General features: G+C 41.1%; 1 protein-coding gene across 1 annotated transcript in view; it reads left to right on the top strand.

Moving 5' to 3' along the window:
• The window catches only part of adam19a (ADAM metallopeptidase domain 19a), a 288,250-nt gene that overhangs the window by 177,528 nt on the left and 85,823 nt on the right, over window positions 1–24,899 (top strand). Inside the window, exons 4-5 of the mRNA XM_033609823.2 lie at window positions 3,670–3,751; window positions 20,778–20,854. Coding sequence (XP_033465714.1) covers window positions 3,670–3,751; window positions 20,778–20,854 — 159 coding nt within the window. The remainder of the gene's footprint in view (window positions 1–3,669; window positions 3,752–20,777; window positions 20,855–24,899) is intronic.

The raw sequence follows: 24,899 nt of genomic DNA, 5'->3' as shown, positions 1-24,899 counted from the left end.
TGTAAAATGTGCGGGTTGAAAAATACACAGCAACTTCCAACTTCCTGCTTCCACCTTTGTTGTCATTTGAAGTTGCACAGAGAATAGTCAGCCAAAGCTAACATTAACATAGTTTAAGGAGGTAGTGATGTGACTCAGGGCTTGCCTGTCTTGGCTTGGGACTTGACTTTGGACTTGAGAGCAAAGACTTCAGACTTACTTGTGACTTGCAAAGCAATGACTTGGTCCCACCTCTGGTCACTGTGCTCTGATGTGGCATTTCTCCAATTAGAGGCTGCAGGTTTATCAACATATGTGTCCTGCTGTCTTCAGACGGCTGCAGGGATTTAATGAACTAAAGGAGAAACTTTTCATTCAATATAAAGCAGCTGTGGACAACAGATGGTGGGAGAATGACTCATTTGTAGAGGAAAAGCATATTTACAGATATCAGCGCAGACAGCTTTACCTTTTAGTTTGCTCTTGTTGGTAAAATCAGCAGACAGCAGCGGAGTGAAGTTGCAGAAACAGACGTGGTTCTGAGACTTCCATTCTCAGCGCAACATCATAGATCCAATTTTCACCAAAATACCAACAGCTCTCTTTGCACTGCCTCATCTGAATGAACCTCCCATCTGTTTGTTGCTCTCCTCCCACCTGTGCATCAGGCACTCTGTGCTTGGCACCAAAAACCACAGAGACAGGCAAAGACAATTTCAAGGTCAGGAAAATGCCAAACTGTGAGAGAGCCGCTCACCTTGCTTATTTTTGCTATCTCTAATTGTGGGATCAGACTATCATATTTTTTCCTATCGAGATGTGCACTGTGTCATATCAGGCAGTTATGGAGTCACAAATTCTTGTCGTGACTTGGCTAAGAGACAGACTACATGTTGGACCCTCTCTATGGACAACATAGCCATGCTGACATATGTGCCTGCTGGAGTCTGTAAAAATAAACTAAGATTAGAATTACAGTTTAAATTTGCCCCCATTACTCTCTGGGATTCAGTCATGGATGGATATTCCAGTAAATTTATATTGCACTCCAGTAAAATTGGGGATTCATAAGTGTTAAATGCTGGGAAAGAGGCCCTGATATCCGGCTTTTAGCAGCGTTTGCTGGATCCTACATTTACCATGATGCAGTCAGTCGCATCTTTTCACTAGGCTCTCCCTGACTGATAAATGAAGCCGCCAAGGCCAAGTCAAGAGCACTCCTAATAATATCACTAGAGGTAATCAAATTAAGTGATGTCAGAGTGGTTATTGGAAAACACTTGTCACCTCCCTAATCACAGATTCAGGGTTGACCAGGCCTCTCTGGTCGGGTTTCACTCCCTCTAAAGAGGCAACATGCTTGAATGTGTCTCCCCATAGAAGGCAATACTTCTCTGCTCTGATCAAATTAAGAGTAAATGTCAAACTCACCTTTAAGTGATTATTTTGGAATATTTATTTTGATATGACGCACTATATAGGGGTTAAATATAAAATGTCTAGTGGTAACAAGTGTGAAGAAGTACACCCATTTCAGATATTATCAGTTGATTGAATTGCCATTTGAGTGGTTAGAGACTCCCGTTAGAATGGGCCTGCTACACCTGCTCGTAGGTTCAGAATAGAGGTCGACTGATACTAGATTTTTAAAGGCCAATACAATAACGATAATTTAACTAACCGCTAACTTCCCGTTTTTTTGTTTGTTTGATTTTTACCTGTCTGTGTGTCCTTGTGTGCCCTCTCTAAATTCTGTTTGTTTGTTTTTTTTGCAATCCTGTGTACGCAGCACAGGCAGAACTCTCCATAAGTTCATTTTTCTACCCTCAGCAGCAGATTGTGGATTTTTGAGTCGCGTGGTGGATGACTGATCAGTTGATCCGATCAGGGTTGATCAGATCAAATTGATGGATAAGAGGAGGAGCTGCTATTCAGGCAAACTTTTAGACACAGAGTAATTAACGGTTAAGTTTTACTTTCAGTGTGCCTGATGTTCTGTTGCTCCGTCTGTGCCCGGAGTATGAAACAGTAGTAACAAACGGTATATATACAGTGCTCCTAATGAACAGTTCAGCTCCAAAATTGAAAATCAATCAAGCAATCAAAATGTTTGCGGCAGCAGATGTTTTTATCGTGGCAGGCTGCCTCAAATGAATTAATGTGTGGGAAGCTCTACTCAATAATTTGTCTGGTAATACACAGAACGTTTTTGACCATCAGGCCTTTGTCAGTGCAGACTGATATCCTACACTGTAAAACAATGGATCTATTCACATATCCTACAACTACACAGGAGATGCAGCAGCACAGGTTTGCTTCCTTTAGTGACCATTCGGCCATGACGTTTACACGTGTTTCATGCTCCTTGCATTTGCACGGTGTGGACGGCATGCAAAGTCCCTGCAAACATCTGGGCGTTCATACCTATTGCAATCAAAGCATTCAGAGCAGCTCCAAGAACAACACATTCACACACCGACCTTGTCACATATCAACTTTTGGTCATGGACTTTCCATGTTGACATATGACGTGCCAGATACCTGGGATGCATGGGTTGTTGACATTCTGGGATGCCATGTCAACTCCAACCTGTAACATGCATTGTCTGTTTTAGAAATTGACTTCTGTTTTTTATACAGAAAATGTACAGTTTGCATACAGTCTGCTTTAAAACAAAATGCACTGTGTTGGTACAACACTGCAAATCAACGTTTTTTTACCTTTAACAACCAACGCTCGTACTCACGTTTCGGCAACACACACGTGGTTGGGTTTAGGAAAAAGAACAGTTTGGCTTTACAATCACACAGGAAGCGAACATCAGCCTTTGGGGTGAAAGTCGGCGGTTGTTGGACCCATCCATTACATCTCCTACTCACCCTACTCAGACTTTCACCCCCTTAACTTACAGTGTTGTCCGGCATTGTTTCTCCCTGCCATGGCTGGTTGCTGTTACGTGATAACTGCAATCAGTCGCGTATCATACCAACATGAAAGGACAGCTTTTTGTGTCGGTGTCTGATGCTGGGAGTCACTGCCCGAACACCGGTATTCAACAATTTCAGAGTGAGACTGAGTTGCCAAGAATGGACTTCTCTTTAAAAAGCACTCTGTTTGTTAAAGCACCATGAAAACCAATCGCGAGGCTGCAATTGCGCAATATTGCTGTCGCTGAACTGACAGCGCCGACAGCACGAAGCATTAAAAACACCTTTAAGAGTGTCGTAGAACAAGCAGCTCCAGAAAATTCCTGTGTTATTGCCAGGCAACGGCACACTCAGCTGCTGCCAGTCACTTAGCTAGTTCAACTAATGCCATGACCTAATGTCATCAACTGACTGAAGAAGAAACAGTGTACATTAAGTCAAGACACTCCCAGCCTGGTGCTGTTTATTATATCATGAGTTTGTAAGATGATGAGACAACTTGGTCTTTATTTTCTCCTTTTGGTTATGGTGGATATAATAAAACTTTGTTCCAACTGGACAGCCAAAGCAAGATGCTCCAAAAGGATAAAGATCAGGTTCCTGGGGTGTAAAAGCAGGGTGCTATGTGATCATGGCCTCAAACTGTACTTTTCTATCTTCTGTCCTATTTCTACCTGCTGCTGCTGAGACCTAAATTACACAGGGATCATTAAAGTGAAAGCTTATCTAATCATCTTCCCTCTTCTCTTATTTTTTTCACAGAGAGCTTTTAGGTCCAGACTTTACAGAGACCTACTACACAGAAGATGGGCAACTGGTGACTGTGGCTAACAACAATTACACTGTAAGTATGAAACAGTCAGTCGGTGGTTGTTTCTTCCTCACCGTTTTTTTAAATGCTGCTTAATAGCACATCATCCCATTATCACTTTCTTTGTTATGACTTTGTACATTGTACTTGAGTTTTTTTCTAACCCTGTTTTAAAACACCCTTAACTATACCTTAAAAACCTGATCCTTAGGACTGCAAACTTTAACAAAGCATTACAATATTTGAAATGCTTGAAGTAGTTTGTACTCACTACAGTGGTGTATTAAAATCAGCGTGCAGTCTTAAAACCTTCATTATATGTATATGACTTGACATTTCGTGTGGTATTTAAGGACATTCAAAAGGATTCCATATTTCAAGCAGACTGCACATCAATTATGATTTAAAGTAATCCCTGTATGGTTCCATTATTGCAGAGATTTATATAATGATCTTACTGCTGAATATGATTTATTCTGTACGTTTGGTAGTTTTGCCTCATGAAAAGAAATCCAGCATTGGTATATTGTGATATCTGGTTTCACAAAACTCAAACAGTGTCACCTATATGGAAGTATTTGGCTACCAACATTAAGTTGTCAACAGCTGAATTTTCCCTTTCCATGTCAGTGCATGATGCTTATAATAACTAAAAGTGACAAAAGTCTTTATTTTGAATGTAAAAATGGACTCCATTTTCATTTTCAAATAAACAGACAATGTGTAACCTAAACTTGCAAATAAAGAGTCAAAAGAAAAAACTTCAAATGTAAGAGTCCAGTTTGCAATGTTGTTTTAGGATACCCCCCAAAAGCTGACCAAATGTTAGTCAACCAGAATGGTCATTAGTCGTTAAGAATTCATTGGTCACAGAAAATAAAACAAACAAAAACATGAAACTCTATGAGGAGCTGTGCCTTGTTAAAATAATTCAAAACCTGCATGACTGGACCATGTGGGAATTTGATTTGAAAGACAGACACAGAAAGTGGCCACACTCAGCAGTCAGACAGGAGTCACGTTAATTTCCAGGGCTGGTACCTGCGGTTATTACACAGGCTAGTTAATAACATGTTGAGCAGGAAATCCAAAGTGTGGGATCATTTTGAGAGGGTGAAGGACGAACCCAAGGTGATATGTAAACTCTGCAGGCAAACATTTACCGACTATAACCATGACGTATCATCTGAAACATGTAAGTAGCTACATGCCCATTAGCCACTTAGCACAATCATTACTGCTTTGCCAACAGTGTAATTAACAGGCGGCTCGCTCAGTGTGTGACGTGCACTTATATATATATTAATGAAGGTTCATTAGTGTTCATATAGTTCATTGGTTTTGTATTTCTCTGTAATGTAGCACAGTGTTAACAATGTTACTTATATTATTCTTTCTCAGATCTTGTACTCAAACCATTGTGTTGCCCTGCCCAAAATATATAATTTAATAATTACATTAATATCGTAAACTAGTCCATACCCGGGGATGTGTTATGTATGGAGGAATAAGAAATCAAAAACAGTATATTAGAAGAGATGCAAAATCAGAGCACTGTAAATGCACTGTGTAATAAATATTAATGTAAGACAAACAATGCACACTGTATTTAGAAACACGCTTTATGGCAAAATGCATGGAGCATAGTTTTGGCTGACGGCACAGAGGCACGCGCGTGCGCGGGGCCATGCGTGGGCACACAGGTACACACATACAGGCAAACTGTGGTCCCAGCACGCATGCACAGCTCGCGCTGCTAATGGTGCTCACAGTATGAATGGGTAGTGGACAAAAATGTGAATATAAACAGTAGAAATAATGCAAAAACAGTATTAGACAGTATTAGATATTAGAAAAGATGAGGTTGCACAAGATGAGGTTGCACATTGCTCATTCAAAAAATAAAGTGAAAAGTAATTTTTGCATTCAATTTCAATACCTGTATGACACTGTTATGCTTAAGAGTAGACTGAAAAGTATTTGTTAATAAAGTTTTCATTGTAGGTTTAATTAAGGTTTTAATTATTCATTAGAAATTTAAATTAAATCATAAACCATTTTTGTCATCCACCATGCAAACACAAATCAAAATATGATTTCAATTTAATTAAATGATTTCATTTTAATATCGGTGACTACAGTCTCCCGCACACTCAAAGCTAACTAGTGGTAATCAGCTAATTTTGTTAATCCAGGATTTTGTTATCCTACAGTGAGCATGTCTAGGGGGAGAGAGTGAGGTCAAATGATGATAAATAAAGTGTAGGCATTACAGTTACATTTTTACAAAGGATTTTTACAAAAGAGTACAATAAGGAAAATCAGTACTGTCTGTATGTGTCTGAAATTTTTCTAACTGAAAACCAACAGCTTTACCTGAGGATCCCAACTAACCAGCTCCCAATGATTCCATGTGCTCCTGCATGTAATATAGGGATGAGTTAAACAGTGCAACTCTTTATCTTCATATGTTCACTGAAAGCACAGCACCAGCACGGTGTGGCTTTAATTTCAACTAAAGTAAAATGTATTGTGTGACAAAATATTGTCAGATGGAATTCTGTCAAACAGCACCTAGTGTTAATAGATCAGCAAGGTCAGCGCTTTCTGTATGTGTGCTGTTAGTATGAAAGCCACACTGCTGAGGTTTATTTGCATCCTGTAAAGGTGAGGAGAAGGACTATGTTTCTCTTTGTTGAAGTCATTTTCACACCTTTTGTTTCATATGTTCCAAACCGAAAATATCTTTGTTGCCTCTAAGGTCTGCTCAGTTTAGGGGGCTTTCTGGGAAATGTTGTAGAACTAGATAGAAAAGATGGAGGGAAAGATAGTTCACAAAGTAAGAAAATTGTAGCGTTTGATAACAAAATAAATCTAGAGTGCTTTGAGCACTACAGATTGAAATCCTACACTGTAAAACGGTGGATTTAATCATATTTCTTACGACCACATGGGAGTCGTACTGGCACAAGGCTGCTGCCATTAGTGATGCATAAATTATGAAGCACTTTATTAACGCTGTCAGCCATGTGTCACACAGGCTGTGTGTGGCAGTTGAGGGAGCAAGGCTCATCAGCCAGGTTGAAAGTGTGTTAAAGGAAATAAAAGTTATCTAAAAGACTACTGCTGGAGCCCTAAAGCAGCATCATGGTGGTTGCTTTCAGCTCTAAAACATGCACACATATCTGCATAGCATGACATAAAGGGCAGCTTTAATAGGATGACACAGTTATGTAAAAACATGTTAAGCCTTTGTGATGGCAATGTATGAAGCTTGTAAACGCTTTAATTTCACACATTTTAATGCATGCTTACAAATGTATTGTATCTGTAAGAACACTAACTCATTAACATGTGTACATATATAGGCTTGGTTCAAACATTCACAAACTCAAGACATGCATACAAAATGGTTTTATGCTATGGACATACACAATGCATCATCACACATGAGCAAGTGTACACACACTGCTGATCTGTATAAACATGCTGAGGCTTTTATATACTTTCACATGGCCTGACTGAGCAACAGAATGAATTCGAATCTACAATGTGTGTGTAATCATAGACAGACTGCAGCCTCAGTGGAGCATTTAGTGTATGGGGAAATTAGCAATATAGTGCTTAATTGTGCAAGTAGCATTTTAACATCAGTGTATACTACATATCCTTATAGAACAATTCATATGATACCCCAGGAAATAGCATGCTGCGAATGAGGTTACATCCTTAAAGGCGCTGTATGTAAGAATGTGGCCAAAATGGTTACTGCACTCAAATTCAAAATACTGCAGCGAGTCGTGTCCGCCCCCCGCTCCCCTACAGATTCGAGGTTGCTGTTCTGTGCTGAAATACTGCGTTTTGCTCCGGCGTCCGGCATAAATAGAAGTCCTGTGTATCTGTTGCAGAGGGCTCCGGAGTGCCGCAGCTGAGACGGAGCCAGAACGCAGCACAGCCACAGCCGGTGGAAACACACACATTGACTAGAATTGAATCCTATCAGCTCCGCTGCCATGCCGAAGCGCAGACGCAACCAACACGCCTCTGGTGGAAATTGGGGGTGATTGTTTTGCCCACGGGCAGCTGCTGTGGCAGGGGCCGCGTCGCCGCGTCCTTAATCTTCGGTTTTCCAGCGGACCGTTCGAGCAAGTCCGGCTTCTCTGCTGCTAACGCTACTGCCAGGATACAGCTGAGGAGGAGCCGGCTGCTAATGCTATGTACCGGGACACTGCTAATGCTGCTTGCCGTGCTGTTAACGTTTGTTTCTCAAAAAAATCGGTCGGGTCGATGACCCACCTGCACATGGGCTACAATGTATGATCGAAAATGAATAACAGTTGAAACTATTCGAAATGTCCATCCCCGTCTAGCTATGATGCTAGTTAGCCAACTTTGGCTAAAGCTTACCTGTTGAGGAGAAGTAGCCACTTTGACATCCGATTTCAAATTCTTCTCCGCTTTCAACCATCTCCACCGTTCAAAAGCATCTCCTATATAGACCCTCGCTTTGCCTCGAGTTTTGTCTTGGCGTTTTTTGGAATCATAACTAGGTCGTCTGGGTTTAGTCGCACCGTCAGCCATTGAATCTCAGTCGTAACTGTAACTGATGCTGAGACTCTACTGACTGTGTGACTGGTAGACGGCGGTGGGTGGCGCAACAGGCCAAAACACAAATTCAAAACATAAACATGATTTGCAGACTGCAAAAAAATGTTTTAAATGCGAATATTCTGGCTGTACTATTGTTGTCGGTGAGATCAGTATGTTATATGAACATTAATCCTTAGTCTCTGTGACATATTAGGAGGATTTATGACTATTTGCTTTAGATTTCTTACATATAGCTCCTTTAATGCCTTGTTTCCGCATTCCGATCTCGAATTTTCCTCGAGTAGGTTAAAAAAATTTAACTTCTGCTGTGGATTTCGGAGAGACCATATGACAGTATGCCAGCTTAGCTAACAGGCTGCTAACTAGCTAACAGGCTATTTCCTTCAGTTCAGTTTCCTGTGTTGATTTTGAAGTGAGTTTGTCTGATTCAACAGAGCTTGTTTATCTAGTTTTAACACTTCGTGAATTTGAGTAATGTTTTTCAGCTAAAATATGGTTCTACGTTATGTACAGTCAGATTGTCATTATCAGTTTGATATGAAATACAGTCAGATTTATCATTTTTATATGAAATAGCCTAACAATACAGTCAGATTTATCAGTCTGATGTGAAATACAGTCATCATCTTTATCAGTTCGATATTAAATACAGTCAGTGCACTTCCTTGCATTGGACACTGAAGGCATCATCCATACGTTTCTGAATCTACTGACACCAGTCACCAGTGGTGATTGCTCTAAGACTGCAAGGGAAGCTCAGCTTCCCCTAAAATGTCAAAAAAATAAGTGGTCAAATATGTACTGTTGTGTTTACATTTCATCGACTAAATATGCGCTAGAACACATTCAACTTTTGTTCAGAATCAGCTACTTATCACAGGTCACTGACGTGACTTTTTTCTCATTCATTCCCGAAGCGTCACAGTGCATTAAACAGTATCGAAGCTCAGCGTCCAAAGACTTCAGTGGGGAAGCATAGAGTGGGTTGTTCCACTGCAGCGAAACTAGACAGTCCCGGTTTTGTCCCGCCCATCGGACACTCAGCGTCTCTGGGGGTCTATGGGGCAGTGGGCTGGCCTGGACGCAGGGCTTCTGCATGATGATTGGATGATCTGTCTGAGGCTGAATCCCTTTTTGATTGACAGCGAAATGAGCGAATCAGCGATCTTGAAATATAAACCACCACCGGAGCATTTTTCAAGTTTCATTCCGTTGTTCCGAGTTGATCTGGAGACTTTTAAAAATGACTAGGGACAATGGGGCACTGGTGGCTTAGTGGCAGAGCAGGCGCCCCATGTACAAGGCTGTTGCTGCAGCAGCCCAGGTTCAAATCCAGCCTGTGGCCCTTTGCTGCATGTCATCCCCTCTCTCTCTCCCCCTTCACACTTACCTGTCCTCTCCAATAAAGGCAAAATGGCCAAAAGAAATCTTTAAAAAAAAAAAAAAAAAGACTAGCGACAAATCTAGCATCTTTTTCAGGTGTTATTGGAGACTGTACTCGTGTTTGGAGACTCTGACTTCTGTCGCTCTGCAGTTACTGTCCCCAACGAGCAGCAGGTGCTGCTGTGAGCCGCTCCGCCGTCCCAAAGCACTCAAAGGCGGTCACACTAGCCTCGCACAGCAGCCCCAGAGGGTAGAATTTACGTATAAATAAACGGACACATTTTATGATGTAGGCCGAAAATGAGCTTCCGCTCCTTGAAAGACCAGCAGCCGCCACTGCCAGTCACACACGTCAGTGGAAACGAGGCATTGACATTAAGTTACGTAATTAATGTAACGTTTCTGAGCTTAGGTTTAGGTGAGTAAAGTTACTTAGGTTAGATTTAGGAAAAGAAACATGGTGAGGACATACCTTAAAGTCACTCGAAGTTCACCCAGAGTTCACACGGTTCCTAACTGTGGTGAGCTACTCATGGGGAAAGTCCCGGGGGGAAACTCGGCGTTTTTGTTACCTGTCCACTTCCCAACCTGCCTCCTAAAAAGATCTCTCACGTCTGCTTCTCTCTTTAATCCAATCAGTTCACTGGTCACGTGATCTCAGCTTTTGTGCATTACTTTTTTGTATGAACAGTTTATGAGAACAGCCTGGTGTACATCACATCATTCTGAAACCTAATATATTCAATATAAACAAGCCTATGTTTGAGAATATTGGCAGCTTCAGACTTCCTACACTGTACTGTGCCACCATGTCACATTTTTATGAACTTCATGCAGCAAGGGGACTTCAAGGTATGCAGAAGGAAGAGGCTGCTACAACAGATATAAAGCCCTCAGAGTTTTTGCAGAGACAGAAGGATAAGCTTTTACAAGAATAATAAAAATTTGAGTTTATATGAAAGGTCCAGTGCGTAAGATTTAGGGGCAGAAATTTTTTATAGAACCTAGAATTTAGAACCTTTTTTTAAATGGTGTATTATCACCAGATACAAAGATTTTTTGTGTTTTTGTTACCGTAGAATGGCCCATTTATATCTCCATAGGGAGAAGTCTTCTTGAAGTTTAACTTTAAATCAGCATAAGTACCCAAATATTGCTAGGTCATTGTCTTTCTTCTTGGTTTTACTTATATTGAGATTCAAAACAGAGAAAAAAAGAAAAACCCCTTTTGATGATGCCTCTTTGGTCTTTCATCAACAGTGTTTAGCAAAGTCACAATCTTCTTTATGCAACGTCCAATTGAAGTCACTTGATTTCAATCTTTAAAGAGGCAAGTTATCAGAATCTTTGCAGACGTTTCACATCACAAACCTTTTTGATGATCAGGGGTGGCTGAGCACCCTGATTGGCCCTTTGATCAATTTAGCTGTTAAGTGCTTCATCATAGGAAGCAAATCATCTGTTTGTCCTCAGTGGACTTTTGGCTGCAGTGCTGCATGCCCAATTATGTACACTTGTGCTGAGTTAAGTGATGAATAACTTCCTCAAACAAATAAAGGTTGATTGAAAATAATGGTTTGAAAGTTTAAAGCTGCTCCTTGAGATGGATGATACACCCAATATGCATCACTATTACTTGCTTTGGAAACAGGCTCGTACAAGTAGCTGGCTACGAAATGAACTTTTTTCACTTTTTTTTCTACCACTTTGTTGAAATCTGTGCACTAAATGAAGGAATAACATTTAGATATAATTAAATGCAAAGAATGATTTCATTAAATGTTTGATAAATTTAGACAACAAAAACATGACATGCATTGAAAATTCCAGTGTTTTTTAGGGAGTGGGGGAGTTATGTACACATGCACATACATCAATGCACCTGCCTGCTTGCAAAAATATACTGTGTGGACAATACATTTCAATTTATACAGAGAATATTTTGCCTGGGACAACCAAGATTCACTGGTGCAATGTTAGTAGCTCTCTGAGATTGAGAATCACAGGGGGGACCTTGATTTGCCTCCAGGGCACAAGCTGATGCTCACTTCGGGGCAAATAACCAGCTGTCTGTTCTAAGTGCATCCCTCTCCTCTTTTGCTCAACCACCCTACATACTGAGCTACTCCTTCGGACAAAATTGATATGAGCTAGTGAAGTTGATACAGTAGCAAGTGGGCATGTATGGATGTGTGCGTGTCATTTTATTGATGGCTGTTGGTTAGAATCCTGTGAACTATGACCAGTCGCAGTGCTTTTATAAGCAGGTGCGAGTGACTTTCAGATGTGTAGCTCTAGCTAATCAGACGCTAACCTTATTAAATATGTCAAAGTGGGCTGACAATTTCAACTGCCACCTCACTTGTATTTGATGGGTGGCAAGTAGTGATTTCAGACACTGACAAGTTGTCCCTGCTAGGTAAAAGAAGTGTAAATGTACATCTAGACTATCATAGCCATCTCAGTCACAGACAGCCTTCAAAATGCTATCTGTTCAATAGCACACTTGAGGCTGGGGGCTCTAGTTTCCCGGTGCAGTGCAGGGTGGCGAACCCCACGCAGAGCTAGTTTCGAGCAGTTTTGAGATGGGTGTGGCGGCGCAGCAGGGGGAGGTGTCGACAGATCCAGCTTGGTGCAGTGACAGTTTCGTGCCAAAAGGCTTCGCTGAAGGTGCGCTAAAAGCTCGCCAACTGAAACCAGGTCTACTGTCAGCGCAGGTGGGGCGCAGCCGGTGTAAGCCGTAGTTTGGCTGACCAGCGGACAGTGCGCACACGTCACCAAAACCTCACAGGCAGGTTTCCAGAATGTCAGGCACATTAACGATGCAATAAATACCCAAAAACCACTATTCAGTGCAACTATCTGCAATCAGCACATAAATGTATCTCTATATCGACTGTCCCGTCACATCTGATGTCAGATCAAACGGGATTGGCACCGTTTGGCACGTTTGGCACGCGTAATGGAAACCCAACCTGATTTGATTAACACAGCTGCAAACTAATGAGTTCACATCCCTCTCAGCCAGCCACAAACAGCCACAGCATCAAATAGGGAGTATATATTCAGCATCTGTGACTTAGAAAAGCCAAAAGAAAACAGAGTGAGACTGCGAGAGAGAAAGAGAGAGCATGCGAGCACGAGAGAAAGGCAACATTGATTTACAATTGTGGTGACCTCCTCCCAGGCTGCCTTTGCATCATCAGCCCGTGGAGGTCTGCTCGCATTTCCTCATATTCGGACACTGCGAGCTTGGACCTCCCGGACCAAAACATCAGTTTCCTCCTGGGAGAAGTTTGGCCGTCTGACGCTGCTGCTCTCTTCTGCCATGGTGAATTGAGTAAACTCTCATTACGCCTTCGCGCGGCGCATTTAAGGGCGAGGAGAGGGGCTCATTTGATTGGTGTGATGTGTGTAAAACCCACTCCACGCCTTCTCTCCTCCCTCTTTCCGACTTGCACAGGTAGGAGGGACGGAGGTGGGGAAGAGGAGTAGCTGCGCCAGGCGCACGGTGTGCCAAACTTGCAAAATCCGCCTGGCCACACCCAGTTGGCGAAGCGCAGGTGTGCTGCGCCCCCGCCTGGCCTGGTCTGCGAAACTAGAGCCCTGAGTTTTTAAAGGGTCCTCTGGTAGCTGCAAAGAGACCAGCATTACGTAGGACCCAGTGAGGCTAAATGGCTGATAAGGGTCACTATACTGCAGATATTTTAGTAAGAGAGACAACTAAGTCAAAGACAAAATGTTTCTGTAGACTTCTGAGTTCATTTTGCTGCTGCCATCATGTGTTACATCATCAATGAAGATGAAAGAGCCCGTCCCAGAAGAAGCCATGCAACCCAAGCCATGACATTACCTCCACTGTGTTTCACAGATGAGCTTGTATGTTTGGGATCATGAGCAGATCCTTTCTTTCTCCAAACTTTCACCTTACCATCACTTTGGAAAAAGTTAATCTTTGTCTCATCAGTCCATAAAACTTTTTCCCAGAATTTTTGAGGCTCATCTCTGTACCTTTTGGCAAATTCCAGCCTGGCCCTCCTATTCTTCTTGCTAATGAGTGGTTTGCATCATCTGGTGTAGCCTCTGTACTTTTGTTCATGAAGTCTTCTGCGAACAGTAGATTGTGATACCTTAACTCCTGCCCTCTGGAGGTTGTTGCTGATGTCACTAACAGTTGTTTTAGGGTCTTTCTTTACAGCTCTCACAATGTTTCTGTCATCAACTGCTGATGTTTTCCTTGGTCTACCTGTTCGATGTCTGTTGTTTAGTACACCAGTGGTTTCTTTCTTCTTCAGGACATTCCAAATGGTTGTACTGGCTATGGCCAATGTTTGTGCAATGGCTCTGATTGATTGTCCATCTTCTCTCAGATTCACAATTGCTTCTTTTTCACCCATAGACAGCTCTCTGGTTTTCATGTTGGTTCCACCTCTAAATGCAGTCTGCACAGGCAAAACCTATCGTACCCAATCTGAAACTGAGCTCAGACATTCAGTGCTATTTATTGTTTGAATAATCAATGTAATTGGGAGACACCTGGGCAACAAAACACACCTGTCAGTCACATGTTCCAATACTTTTGCTCTCATGAAAAATTGGTGGGTTCAAACAAAAGGTGCTATCTTCTAAGTTGTGTATCAGATCCAGATGTAAATGCCTGGAAATAAAAGCTGAAATGTTGATCTCTTGTCCCATATTCATCTTTTGATGTCAAACCCAAATATTTTCAGTCTACAACAAAAATAAAGGAATTGGCCTCACTGTTCCAATACTTTTGGAGGGCACTGTATATTTGATTTTTCTAGACAGCAATTTTATCTGCGATAAGCTAATAGCAGCTGATACAGTATATCAGCCCAGACAGGTCACCAGTAAGGCTTTTAAACAAACTGTGCCAGTGTATTCATGGAAATGCTTTTACTGATTAGAAACACTCATAACTATTCACAAGAGGTAGTTCAACAAATTGTATATCATCTTGTTTTAAGACTTTGACAGGTAAAAGCATTTCTTTATTCTGCTGCAGCATGATGGAATGATCTTTCTACAAGTCTAAAGTTGATCACATTAGAGAGCATCTTCAAAGTGCCCTGTAATGACATTCAATCATTTCTAGCTTATTATGTATTGCAAAGAGAGTCTGGGACATTTAAGCTTAGTCACTTCACCTTTGTATATATGTATGATAGTAAGGTGTTATTTTTAGTGTTAAATATCGGAGGACCACATACTGGGAATAAGCTGTAAGACTTTGTTGTTTTTGAGGATTGTAACTTATGCAGTGCAGTTGTACAATATAATAAATACATCCAAAATAATAATTTAAAGTTGATCTATAATTGTCAGCTATCTGCACAAAAAAATCCCTTTAACCATCATATACATGTTTTGTTTTTGGCTCCTTTGGTGTTGATGGATAGATGGCGCGACTTCAACTTCCAGATGAGAAGGAAATGAAGGGCTTAGCAGGGAGAGAGGTGCAGAGATATCAGCAGAACGACAGATCAGTTTGATGCAACACAGTGCCTGTGTTGCAACATCTGCCTGAATTGAGATCAGTCTGCACGACATGAATATTCTCGAGCTGACTTTTGCTTGTATGGAGATTTCATAGAGCTTGACTGTCTCGCCTCATTAGCCTTGTCCAGACAGAAAATAAATTGAGGCTTTGCTCCATAGGTTGTAGCAGAACATTATTTCTGTTCCTTTCATCAGAGTATAAACCTACAAAGACTGTAAGTCCTCCGCACACAGCACTGAGATTAGTCATAATCACTGGTGTTATAGAAATAATTCATTAGCAAAGTGATATTTCCTGGTAATTGAATTCAGGAAGCAAACTGAGAATGTGATCTTGGAATGCCTTTGATTTTCTTAGAAACCAAACAATGCATTTAGTTCCTTCAGACTCTCTGCTTCTGAGCAAACCAGAGCTGGTCCAAACACTCACAGACACTTTCTCCATCAGACATGGTTCAGTGAGCCTTTATCCCACAATCTGCCAGGTTCAAGATTGTGGGTGTGAGATGAAGTCATATCTAATTTCAGTTGATTCCTATTTGACATGTGTTGGCCTGAAAAACTAAGGTGCAAAGAATTTATTTGCAGTGGTTGACCCTGAGGGCTTGAAGTTTGTTTAAGTGCAGGTGAGAATCTTAAAGGGATAGTGCACCCAAAAATGAAAATTCAGCCATTATCTACTCACCCTCATGTGGAGGGAGGCCCTGGTGAAGTTTTAGAGTCCTCACATCCCTTGCGGAGATCGGCAGGGGGAGCGGCTAGCACACCTAATGGCTGACGGCACCCCAGATTAACGTCCAAGAACACAAAAGTGAAACCACAAAATATCTCCAACATGCTCATCCGTAGTGATCTAAGTGTCCTGAAGCCCCGACATAAAAAGTTGTTTTGAAAAACGTCATATGAACTCTGTTTTTAGCGTCATTGTAGCCTGCAGCTCTGACTGCTTCTCTCCAATCTCTGCAAGGGATGTGAGGACTCTAAAACTTCACCAGAGCCTTCCTCGGCATGAGGGTGAGTAGATAATGGCTGAATGTTCTTTTTTGGGTGCACTATCCCTTTAAACATATGCTGGGGCACTTGAATGACGATCTACCTCAAAGCTCAAACAGCTTCCAAAGTGTCTGAGGCAAAAATGTTGTGCAGAATATGGGTGTTAATTAGGAGGTCTCAGACCTCATGGGATGCCCAGGAGACGTCCCAATCGAATATTTGGGGAGTCTTTTTTTATTATTATTATTATTATTATTATTATTATTATTATTTTTATGTAGCCTATAATGGCTAGGCTGCTGACATATGGAGACTAGAGCGAGTTGTAATTCTGCAAACTATACAAATAATTAAAGAATAATAATAATCCAGAAGAGTGCAGACCTCCGCTAAGGCTAAATGCCCTATCTGTCATTGTCAACAAAAGTAAAAGAATGTTTGTGTATCCGCCCTGTGATTCAGATCAGCTCCGATGTGAATCTGAAATGTAATAGGATTTCCTTGGCCCATGCTTCACCTCTCCATCAATTTACATGAAAAATTGTGTGGGTAGTTGTTCTTTAATCCTGCTGACAAACAATAACCCCCTTGGCCGAGGTAATAATAAGGGCTTAGTACCATTCACATTTAAACTGACACTAGTGCCAGTGCTTGGAATATGGTACCTGTACCCAATGGTAATAGTTCTCAGTTTTTAATAACAAAATTGTAATTTCAGATGTAAAACAAGTCCAAGCTTCTCAATTTAATCACTGGTATTTATTTAGAACATTATGTTTCCTTAGAAGATTTTACACACAATACAAAATGAAACCCCTCCCCACTTTATCCTCCTAAACCCATCCCTGCAACACCCAGCCTGTCAGTCTATCATCAGGGCATGTCACGAGAATGCAGTTGTGTGTCTTGAAGGAGTTACAGTTAAGTAGTAGTTTTTGTTTTTTTTTGTTTTGTCTCACATTTCTCACATTTTTGGTTTATTGTTGAAAGCTTCTCTCTCACTCAGATGTGATCTCAGGTACTGCAAAACAGCACAGATTGAGTTTATGTGAATTGTTACCCAGGACTACTGACATTATTCTCATGGTAACCTTAAAAGCATTAAGTTTGGTACCAAACCCAGTTAATAATCCATTCTGAACTCTGTGCCTCTGCTCCTCTTCTGCATATCTGTCTTTTGTCCTTATTTCCTGAAGTTCGGAAACAGTCTTTATAACTCACAACAATGTAATAGAACATGAGGTTTAGAGGTGTGCTGCTATTATACAAATGATCTCTGTGAATAAACTGTGAGTGTGTGTGTGTGTGTGTGTGTCTGAACAACAGGAAACACAAGTGAAATTAATTTATTGAAAACATGGAGGGTTCTTCTGTCACTGCGTTTATTTATCTTTTTTTTTTTTTTTTTGAACATTCATTTAGTTCCATGTTGTGTATCTGTACAGGTGGAGTATGTAGTACACAGCAGTCTGTTCAGAGCTTATTTGAGTAGCCTACTGTTAAGGTCATGATTATATTAACATGTCATGTCAGTCAGTTTTGGGACAGTTGCAGGTAGTAGGTTGGTTCCAAGGAGCATTGCAGGTATGCAGTGGATTTGCAATGAAATTAAAAGATTAAAAATGTCTTTCCACTTTGCCTCATCTGTAAAATCTTTTTTTTTTTTTTTTACATTTCTTATTTTTTTGCTGCATACAGATCTAGGATGAGTTTTATGCCTCAACCATAAATCCGTCCCATTCTTGTGAACACAATATCTTTAGATCACATGTGTACTGTGTGTTGTGTCAATGTAAATGCAGTACGTATGCACTCTGAGCCCAAGACGAATTTCCTGCAAAGGACAATAAAGTTTATTTGATTGATTTGATTGATTTGATTTGACATGAGGAAATTTCTTTAGCACGAATGTCCACTTGGACTTAATGAACTGATGAGATTTTGTTGGTCAAAGGTCACTGTGACTTCATCTGTCTCATTCTTGTCAACACAATATTTCAAAAACACCTAGAGGGAGTTTTTGTCCAATTTGGCACAAACGTTCACTTGAACTCAGCAATGAACTGCATAGAATGTGGTGGTCAAGGATCAAGGGTCACTGTGACCTTGTCTGTCCCACTCTTGCGAATTTGATATCTCAAGATCACCTTGAGGGATTTGTTTTTCAAATTTAGCACAAATGTTCACTTGGACTCAATAATAAACTGATTAGAATTTGGTAGGCAAGGGTCAAAGGTCACTGTGACCTCATCTGTCCTATTCTTTTGAGCCTGATATCTAAAGATTGCCTTGGGAGAATATTTGTTATATTTGGCACAAACATCCACTTAGACTCAGGGATGAACTGATCAAAAATTTGCAGTCAAAGGTCAATGTGACCTCGCATCTGCCCCATTCTCGTAAATGCAATATCTCAAGATGACTTTGAAAAAGTTTACTCAAATTTGGCAGAAATGTCCTGTTGGACCCAAAGATGAACTGATTGGAATTTGGTGGTCAAAGGTCAAGGTCACTATCCTCACAAAACAAGTTTTTGGCCATGACTTAAGAGTCTATACACTAATCATGACAAAACTTCACACAGATGTCCAATAGAATAAAATGATGAAGTGATGACATTTTTTTATCCAATAGGTCAATGGTTGACCTCACTGTGACATCGTAGTGTTCTGCAAACCTCTTTTCTGGCCATTATTCAACATCATATGGGGGAGACATATGGTCAGACACTGATTTGGTGACATGATTGTATAAATCTTCTGTGCTGTTGAGGGAAGATGTGTGTGAAGCATTCATGTTTTCACAGACATGGATATAAACTGTGAGTGGAACTTGACTGGTTTGCGGAGGCATACAACCGTGAAACAGTAACTCTACTGTTAATTTTGTGTTGAGTGATGAGTTCACAAGTAAAGACAAAAACACAGACTGAGAAAGTCCAGGGGTGTCTCCACAGCTTAATATCTTTGTAACAAGCTGGTCAAACAAACAAACTGGTTTGAACTAAAACTGTTGGACCTGCAAAGGTAAAATAACCTGCTGCAAACATGTCCGATTTACCAACTTTGGTCACACAGCTTGAAGTGCAGATGGGATCCAGTCTCTGCATGTGACGGTGCTTTTCTGCACAGTAGGCCCTCACAGATGGCAGGTTGTTCCCCACGCAGCTGAAACAAGGCCTGGGGGGCCAATCTCTTGGACTGCATCCACATCACATCCTCTACCTGTAACCAGACTAATTGCTGAGGGTTGGCAGGGATGGTTCTCACTCTAACAATTTATTTGTATGTTGGCTCAAACAGAGCTCTCACTGCTGCTGCTGCTGCTGCTGCTGCTGCTGTTCAAATGAAAGAGATCATTTCACTCTCTGATGAGCTGACAGAGACTTTTGAATTGTCAAAAACTGACATGCAGGCATAACCTTGTGGTGATAAGTCCCTTTTTAGCATTAACAGCAGGTCTTGAGGCGCCCAGGCAGACCTGCTTTCATAAATCATGAAAGGCGTGATACATTTGTTCTTTAAAGGTTGAAAGTGTTAGTTTCTTATATCTTTGTCCTCCTCTCTCTTTCTTTTTTTGTCCTTTTGTTGAAGTAAGAATACAGTAGTGAGAAGAGTGAGGTAGGTGTACTGGCAGCTCGGCTGGTTTTAACTTAAGGGGATTCAAAACTCTCTCGCTTCCTTAGTCTTTATATTTCTCAGCAAAGTGAGCAGAGGTTCAACAGTCACTGCTGCCCTCCTGTTTGTAGTTCATTAAGGCTGTAAAAGCACACAATTCCAGCTTTATGGTCACAGTTGGGTGCGTTTTTAGTATAGACTGGAAAACAAAGCACATAATGTATCATTTTTGTCACTTGTTTTGAAAAATGGTTGCTCATTGACCGTGGTCTTCACTTAAAAATTATTGCAGTCAAATGCTGGCATATGGTCAGTAAGTAAGTAAAAACAAAGACAAATAGAATTTATATCTGTAAAGACCTTAAATAACCCATTAGAGCCAGCAGTGCAGTTGTTCTCCTGTACACACAGCGCTGTTTTATTGTGTTAACATGTTGATGTATCTGATCAGGGCAGTGTGTAAACATTGGCTCTGTATGATAACAAGGCTCCAGCAGTGAGTCACTGTAGTGCCACCTGAACAGCTTTGAATTGACACACATGTCCATCACACCCCTGAGCAGCCTGCCTTCTCCTGATTAAAGGTTTTCAAATTCAGCTTCTTTTGTTGTGAGTCATTTAATTTCAGATCTTCATCTTCATTGAAGTGGTAAAGCTCCACCATCAAGCAAGCGACACACAGCTTTGCTGAGTTGTATCGATTGGTCATTGTTCAGATACAGTGGGTAGTGTTTTTACCAGCAGCTGTAGCCGTGAAACAGGAGCACATGGCCTGCTTCAGGGACACTTGCACCACCGAGTCGATCCAGCACATTGATTCATCACTGGCTGAACCAGCGGCATGTCTGCGTAAACATTATCATAGCTTTTGAAAGCTTTCCTCCAGATGAAATATGTATGAAATAAGTATTGATTGCTATTCTTTTCTCTTTCAGGATCACTGCTTCTACCACGGCCATGTAAGAGGACATCCAGAGTCCTGGGTAGCTCTCAGCACGTGCTCAGGAGTCAGGTACAGGAAACACTGCCACAGTTTGTGTTATTTATGTTTGGGTAAAGCTGCACTGATTTGACCAAGACAAATTATAGTAGATCACATACTGTATTCAAAACTGAAAGTGATTTAGATGCTGGATTTGATTCAGTCTGGTGTAAGGACTGTAAACTACTTCAAGCGGCATACTAAGTCAGGTGTCACTATGGCACATGTCTGTTTAACATGGATTTCTGTCAGCATCTCAATTTTTGGTCATTCTTGGGTTCAAACAAAGTCTTGGCTTTCAGAATATGAAACTCTGAAGCTTGGAAAAGCACGATGACAAGCTAGCAGCGGACACTTGTCAACCACACTCTGGTGTTACTTAGCACCACTCTCCCTCCCTCTGAGTCTCCCTGAAATTATAAATGAAAGGCTTAACGTTATAGTAACAAGCCACTGTCCAAGACAGTGGGTCTTTCAGAATATAAACACCTCTTAAATCCCTCCAAGCCTGTTCTAAGCAGCTTAGCATCATGCAACAAAATATAACACTAAATGTTTAATCTTTTGTCAATACAGACATGCTACACATCGTTAGCTCAGTTAGATTCACCACAATTCAATCATTAAGTTCAAATAATGGAAACCATGAGCACCAAAGTATAATTTATTCAGATTTACCAGCATGGTAAACAAGAGAGATGAAAAAAAAGTATTGACTTCCTAAGCTGTCTAAAAAGTCTGAATGAATGTCCGTTCCTCGGTTATTTATATTCCTCAAGTCCATGACCGTCCACCGATCAAAAAAATCAAAAGGATTTTTTCGTTAAAACTAAACCAAGTTGTGAATATGTTACATCCATTGCTCACTGTCTGCTAAATTTGTTTGACATAAACAAATGTTTTCTCTTCCTCCTGCCCCGTGTTGTTGGGCATGCTTGTTTTTGTTGCCTTGCTGGCTATAAAATAAATGTGTCCCTGAGTTTTTCTGTGAATTTTCACTCCTGGACAGCCCCAAGAATATAGTTTGCACTCGCAGTTGGAAGGCCATTGGGTGACCTTGCAGCCACCGTACCACAAACTTTGAAGGCCTTTTTCTCAAAACCATGACTCTGTGACACTCATTAGGTAATGTGTTGTATTTTGCTCAATATTTGTAGCATAAAAAAGTACTGATATCATTAGAAAGCTAATAATCCCCTGTTTCCTCTGGGTTTTCTAAGATTAGTACCACATAACTGGTTCTACTGCAACTAATTATATGGACAAGATGCCCCCAAAATAATGAAACAAGTCTGCAGCCAGTTCTGTGAGGCTGTACTTATAGCACAGTGTGGTATTAGCTAAATGCTAATATCAGCATGCTAGTATGCACACAATCTGCTCATTTACATGCACCTAATTAATCTGGTTACAGTCCGTGTTCTTCAGTGAACCTATTTCTGAAACCTACAATAACTTTTTTTGGCCACTTGGGGGCAGCAGAAACACTCTTTGAACACAACACTAACATATTGTTACCTTTTAGGTCGATATGTTTAACTTGATAGCAAGCATTTGCCTATTTACACACCCAGCAGTTAAAGAACGCCATTAGCATTCATTCTGAGTCATGTTTGTTTCCACCTGATGAATGTTAGTCCAATATTTTCTCACTTTTAGCTCTGTTTTTGGTCACCACCAACTCCTGAGAAAAACATCTGTCTCTATAGCTGCTAAATGCTCTACTACATTCACCAGTTGTCAGCGACTATGCCTGTCTGCTGTTTGGGGCTAAACAGGTAGTGTACAGTGGTTTTATCAGAGCTTTTGTCTGAGAATAGCTGCCGTTGCTGTAGCTGGAAACAATGCAAGAGCTTTGAGTGAACCAAAACATTTACTGCTCAACAGACTTTACTGAACATAGTCAAGGGCAACTGCAGACTAAGGTGATAATTCTCTGTAGGTTCCACACGACCCTACACCCCATCACCCTTTTCATAATGTTATTTCATACATTGTTATTATCAAACTGTCATTAACAGCCACTTTAATATGACCTCAAGGGATGGGATTAAAGAAATGTGTTTATACCAGCTGGATTTCTCCAGGGGAGAGCAGTATGCAGTACACATGTATACAGGAAACCGTGTCTCTTACTTGAGGGACTGACACATCGTCCACAAAACTGGCATATTCTTCTTTCATTTATGTATCCAAGGGGAGACAAATCTGAGAGAAGAAAGCTTTTACTTCTGCGGGTGTCTTGAATGAGTAAGAGATGCTGTTGGAGGTGAGACACAGCTCAGCTGGGTGGTACAGACCATATGTGATGCCTGCCTGTCTGAGCTTGGCCTCGACCGGGGTAAAAGCCACCCTGCAATGACTGAGCTCAGCGCTCATGTCCAGAAAAATGTGAACCCTAACTCTTCTGAGTTTGAGTTTGCCCTTATTTCTGGATACTTGTTGTATCTTATTCTTGTGCAAGTAGTAGTGCAGCTGCACTATTATGGTTTGGGGCAGTCGCCAGGTTTGGGAGTCAGAGACCTATGAGCATGGTCTAGCACCAGAGGATTAGTTACCTCATTGCCCAGAACCTCGTTAAAAAACCAAACCATCAGTGCATTGGGTCTGCCATTTTCAATACCTTCAGGGATCCCTATAATCCTAAAATTCTGACGGCAGCCTCAGTTCTATAGATCATCATTCCAGTCCTTGAGTTTACCGATCTCCTGTTGGAGTTCCGAAATGGCACCCTCCATCTCGCTGATGCTGGAATCCTGGTGGTTTAGTGTGCCCCCAATCTTTTGTACAGTGGTAGCGGTCTTGGTCTGCGTTGAACAGAAAGATGCTATATTGGCTCTTAACTCTGTTTTTAGAGAGCCAAGTATGCCTTTGGTGTCCTGGCAGAGTGCCTCCACACCATCTTTCATGTCAGCATTAAAACTAGCCATCTCTTGTCTGAGTATGTCGCCCAGTAGTTGTCGAGAGGTGGCTAACTCTGCTTTAACTAGAAGGGTGTTCTCTTCAGGTTGCTCTGTAGGAGATTGAGGGTCCGGGTGATGGATGGTAGCGCTAGCATTAGCTATTAGTGTTTGTTTTAGTGCAGGACTAGTTCAACTTTTCTTTTTGGGAGGCACATTAGTGCAGTGGTTAGTATTGTCGCTTCAAAGCAAGAGGGTTTCCCCATGTCAGTGTGGGTTTTCTCTAGGTGCTCTGGTTAATTGGTGACTCTAAATTGCCCGTAGGTGTGAATGTGAGTGTGAATGGTTGTCTGTCTCTATATGTCAACCCTGTGATAGTCTGGCTCCAAGCGCCCGAATGTTTATTAAATTCAGATACTTTGATGCTGTAGTCAAAGCTCTGTCCTCTCACTGCTGTCATTATTATTTGACTACCATTCTTTATTTGGGAAAATCTGGTACTTTTCAGTGTTATCAGGTGACTCTGAATTGCTATAATCTTCATAGTTTGCCTCCTCACTGGACAACCACATCCCTCCACCTGGCTTCCTTTGATTTGTAGACACAGGAAGCTATTTGTTTATTTCAGTGTCAATAAAAGCCTCATTGCACAGCTTTAATGTTTGCCATTGAGCCTGGAATCTGCCCTCAATACATTTGGTTAAAGTTTTTTTCAAACGCAGAAAGTTAAACTTGCACTGTCAGAACTCTTCTTTTTTTCTTCAGATTGTCATGAAAATGAGTAATTTGATCCTCTTTGGGGATCCAGGCAGCAGTTTTAAAAGTCTTAAATTTTCACAGCCTCAGACAGGTTTTAATGTGAAACGCCTTTCATATTGAAGGCTCAGATTGAAGCCTTCTCCTGGCAAAGATGCTGCACGTCCTGAGGATGTGTGTCCTAAAAATATATATTCATGAGTTTGATCCAATAAAAGAGACATCAAGTTACTGCTCAGTGGGGCTTTAGTTTGAATTAATTCCAAAGCCTCTTCTGTAAATCTAAATAGATAAGAGTTCGTGGAAGTTTTTTATGGCGTCGTAAGAAAATCTTTATATTTTTCTGTCTGATAGAGGCTGGTTCAGTGCTGACACATCCATCTGCACCCTTCGGTCCCTCTGTCCTGATCTGGGAAGGT

This window comes from Epinephelus lanceolatus, chromosome 22 (genome assembly GCF_041903045.1).
Source record: "Epinephelus lanceolatus isolate andai-2023 chromosome 22, ASM4190304v1, whole genome shotgun sequence".
NCBI classification, from domain to species: Eukaryota; Metazoa; Chordata; class Actinopteri; order Perciformes; family Serranidae; genus Epinephelus; species Epinephelus lanceolatus.
The sequence above is the reverse complement of the archived record's forward strand: the minus strand, read 5'-3'. Positions and strand labels throughout refer to the sequence as shown.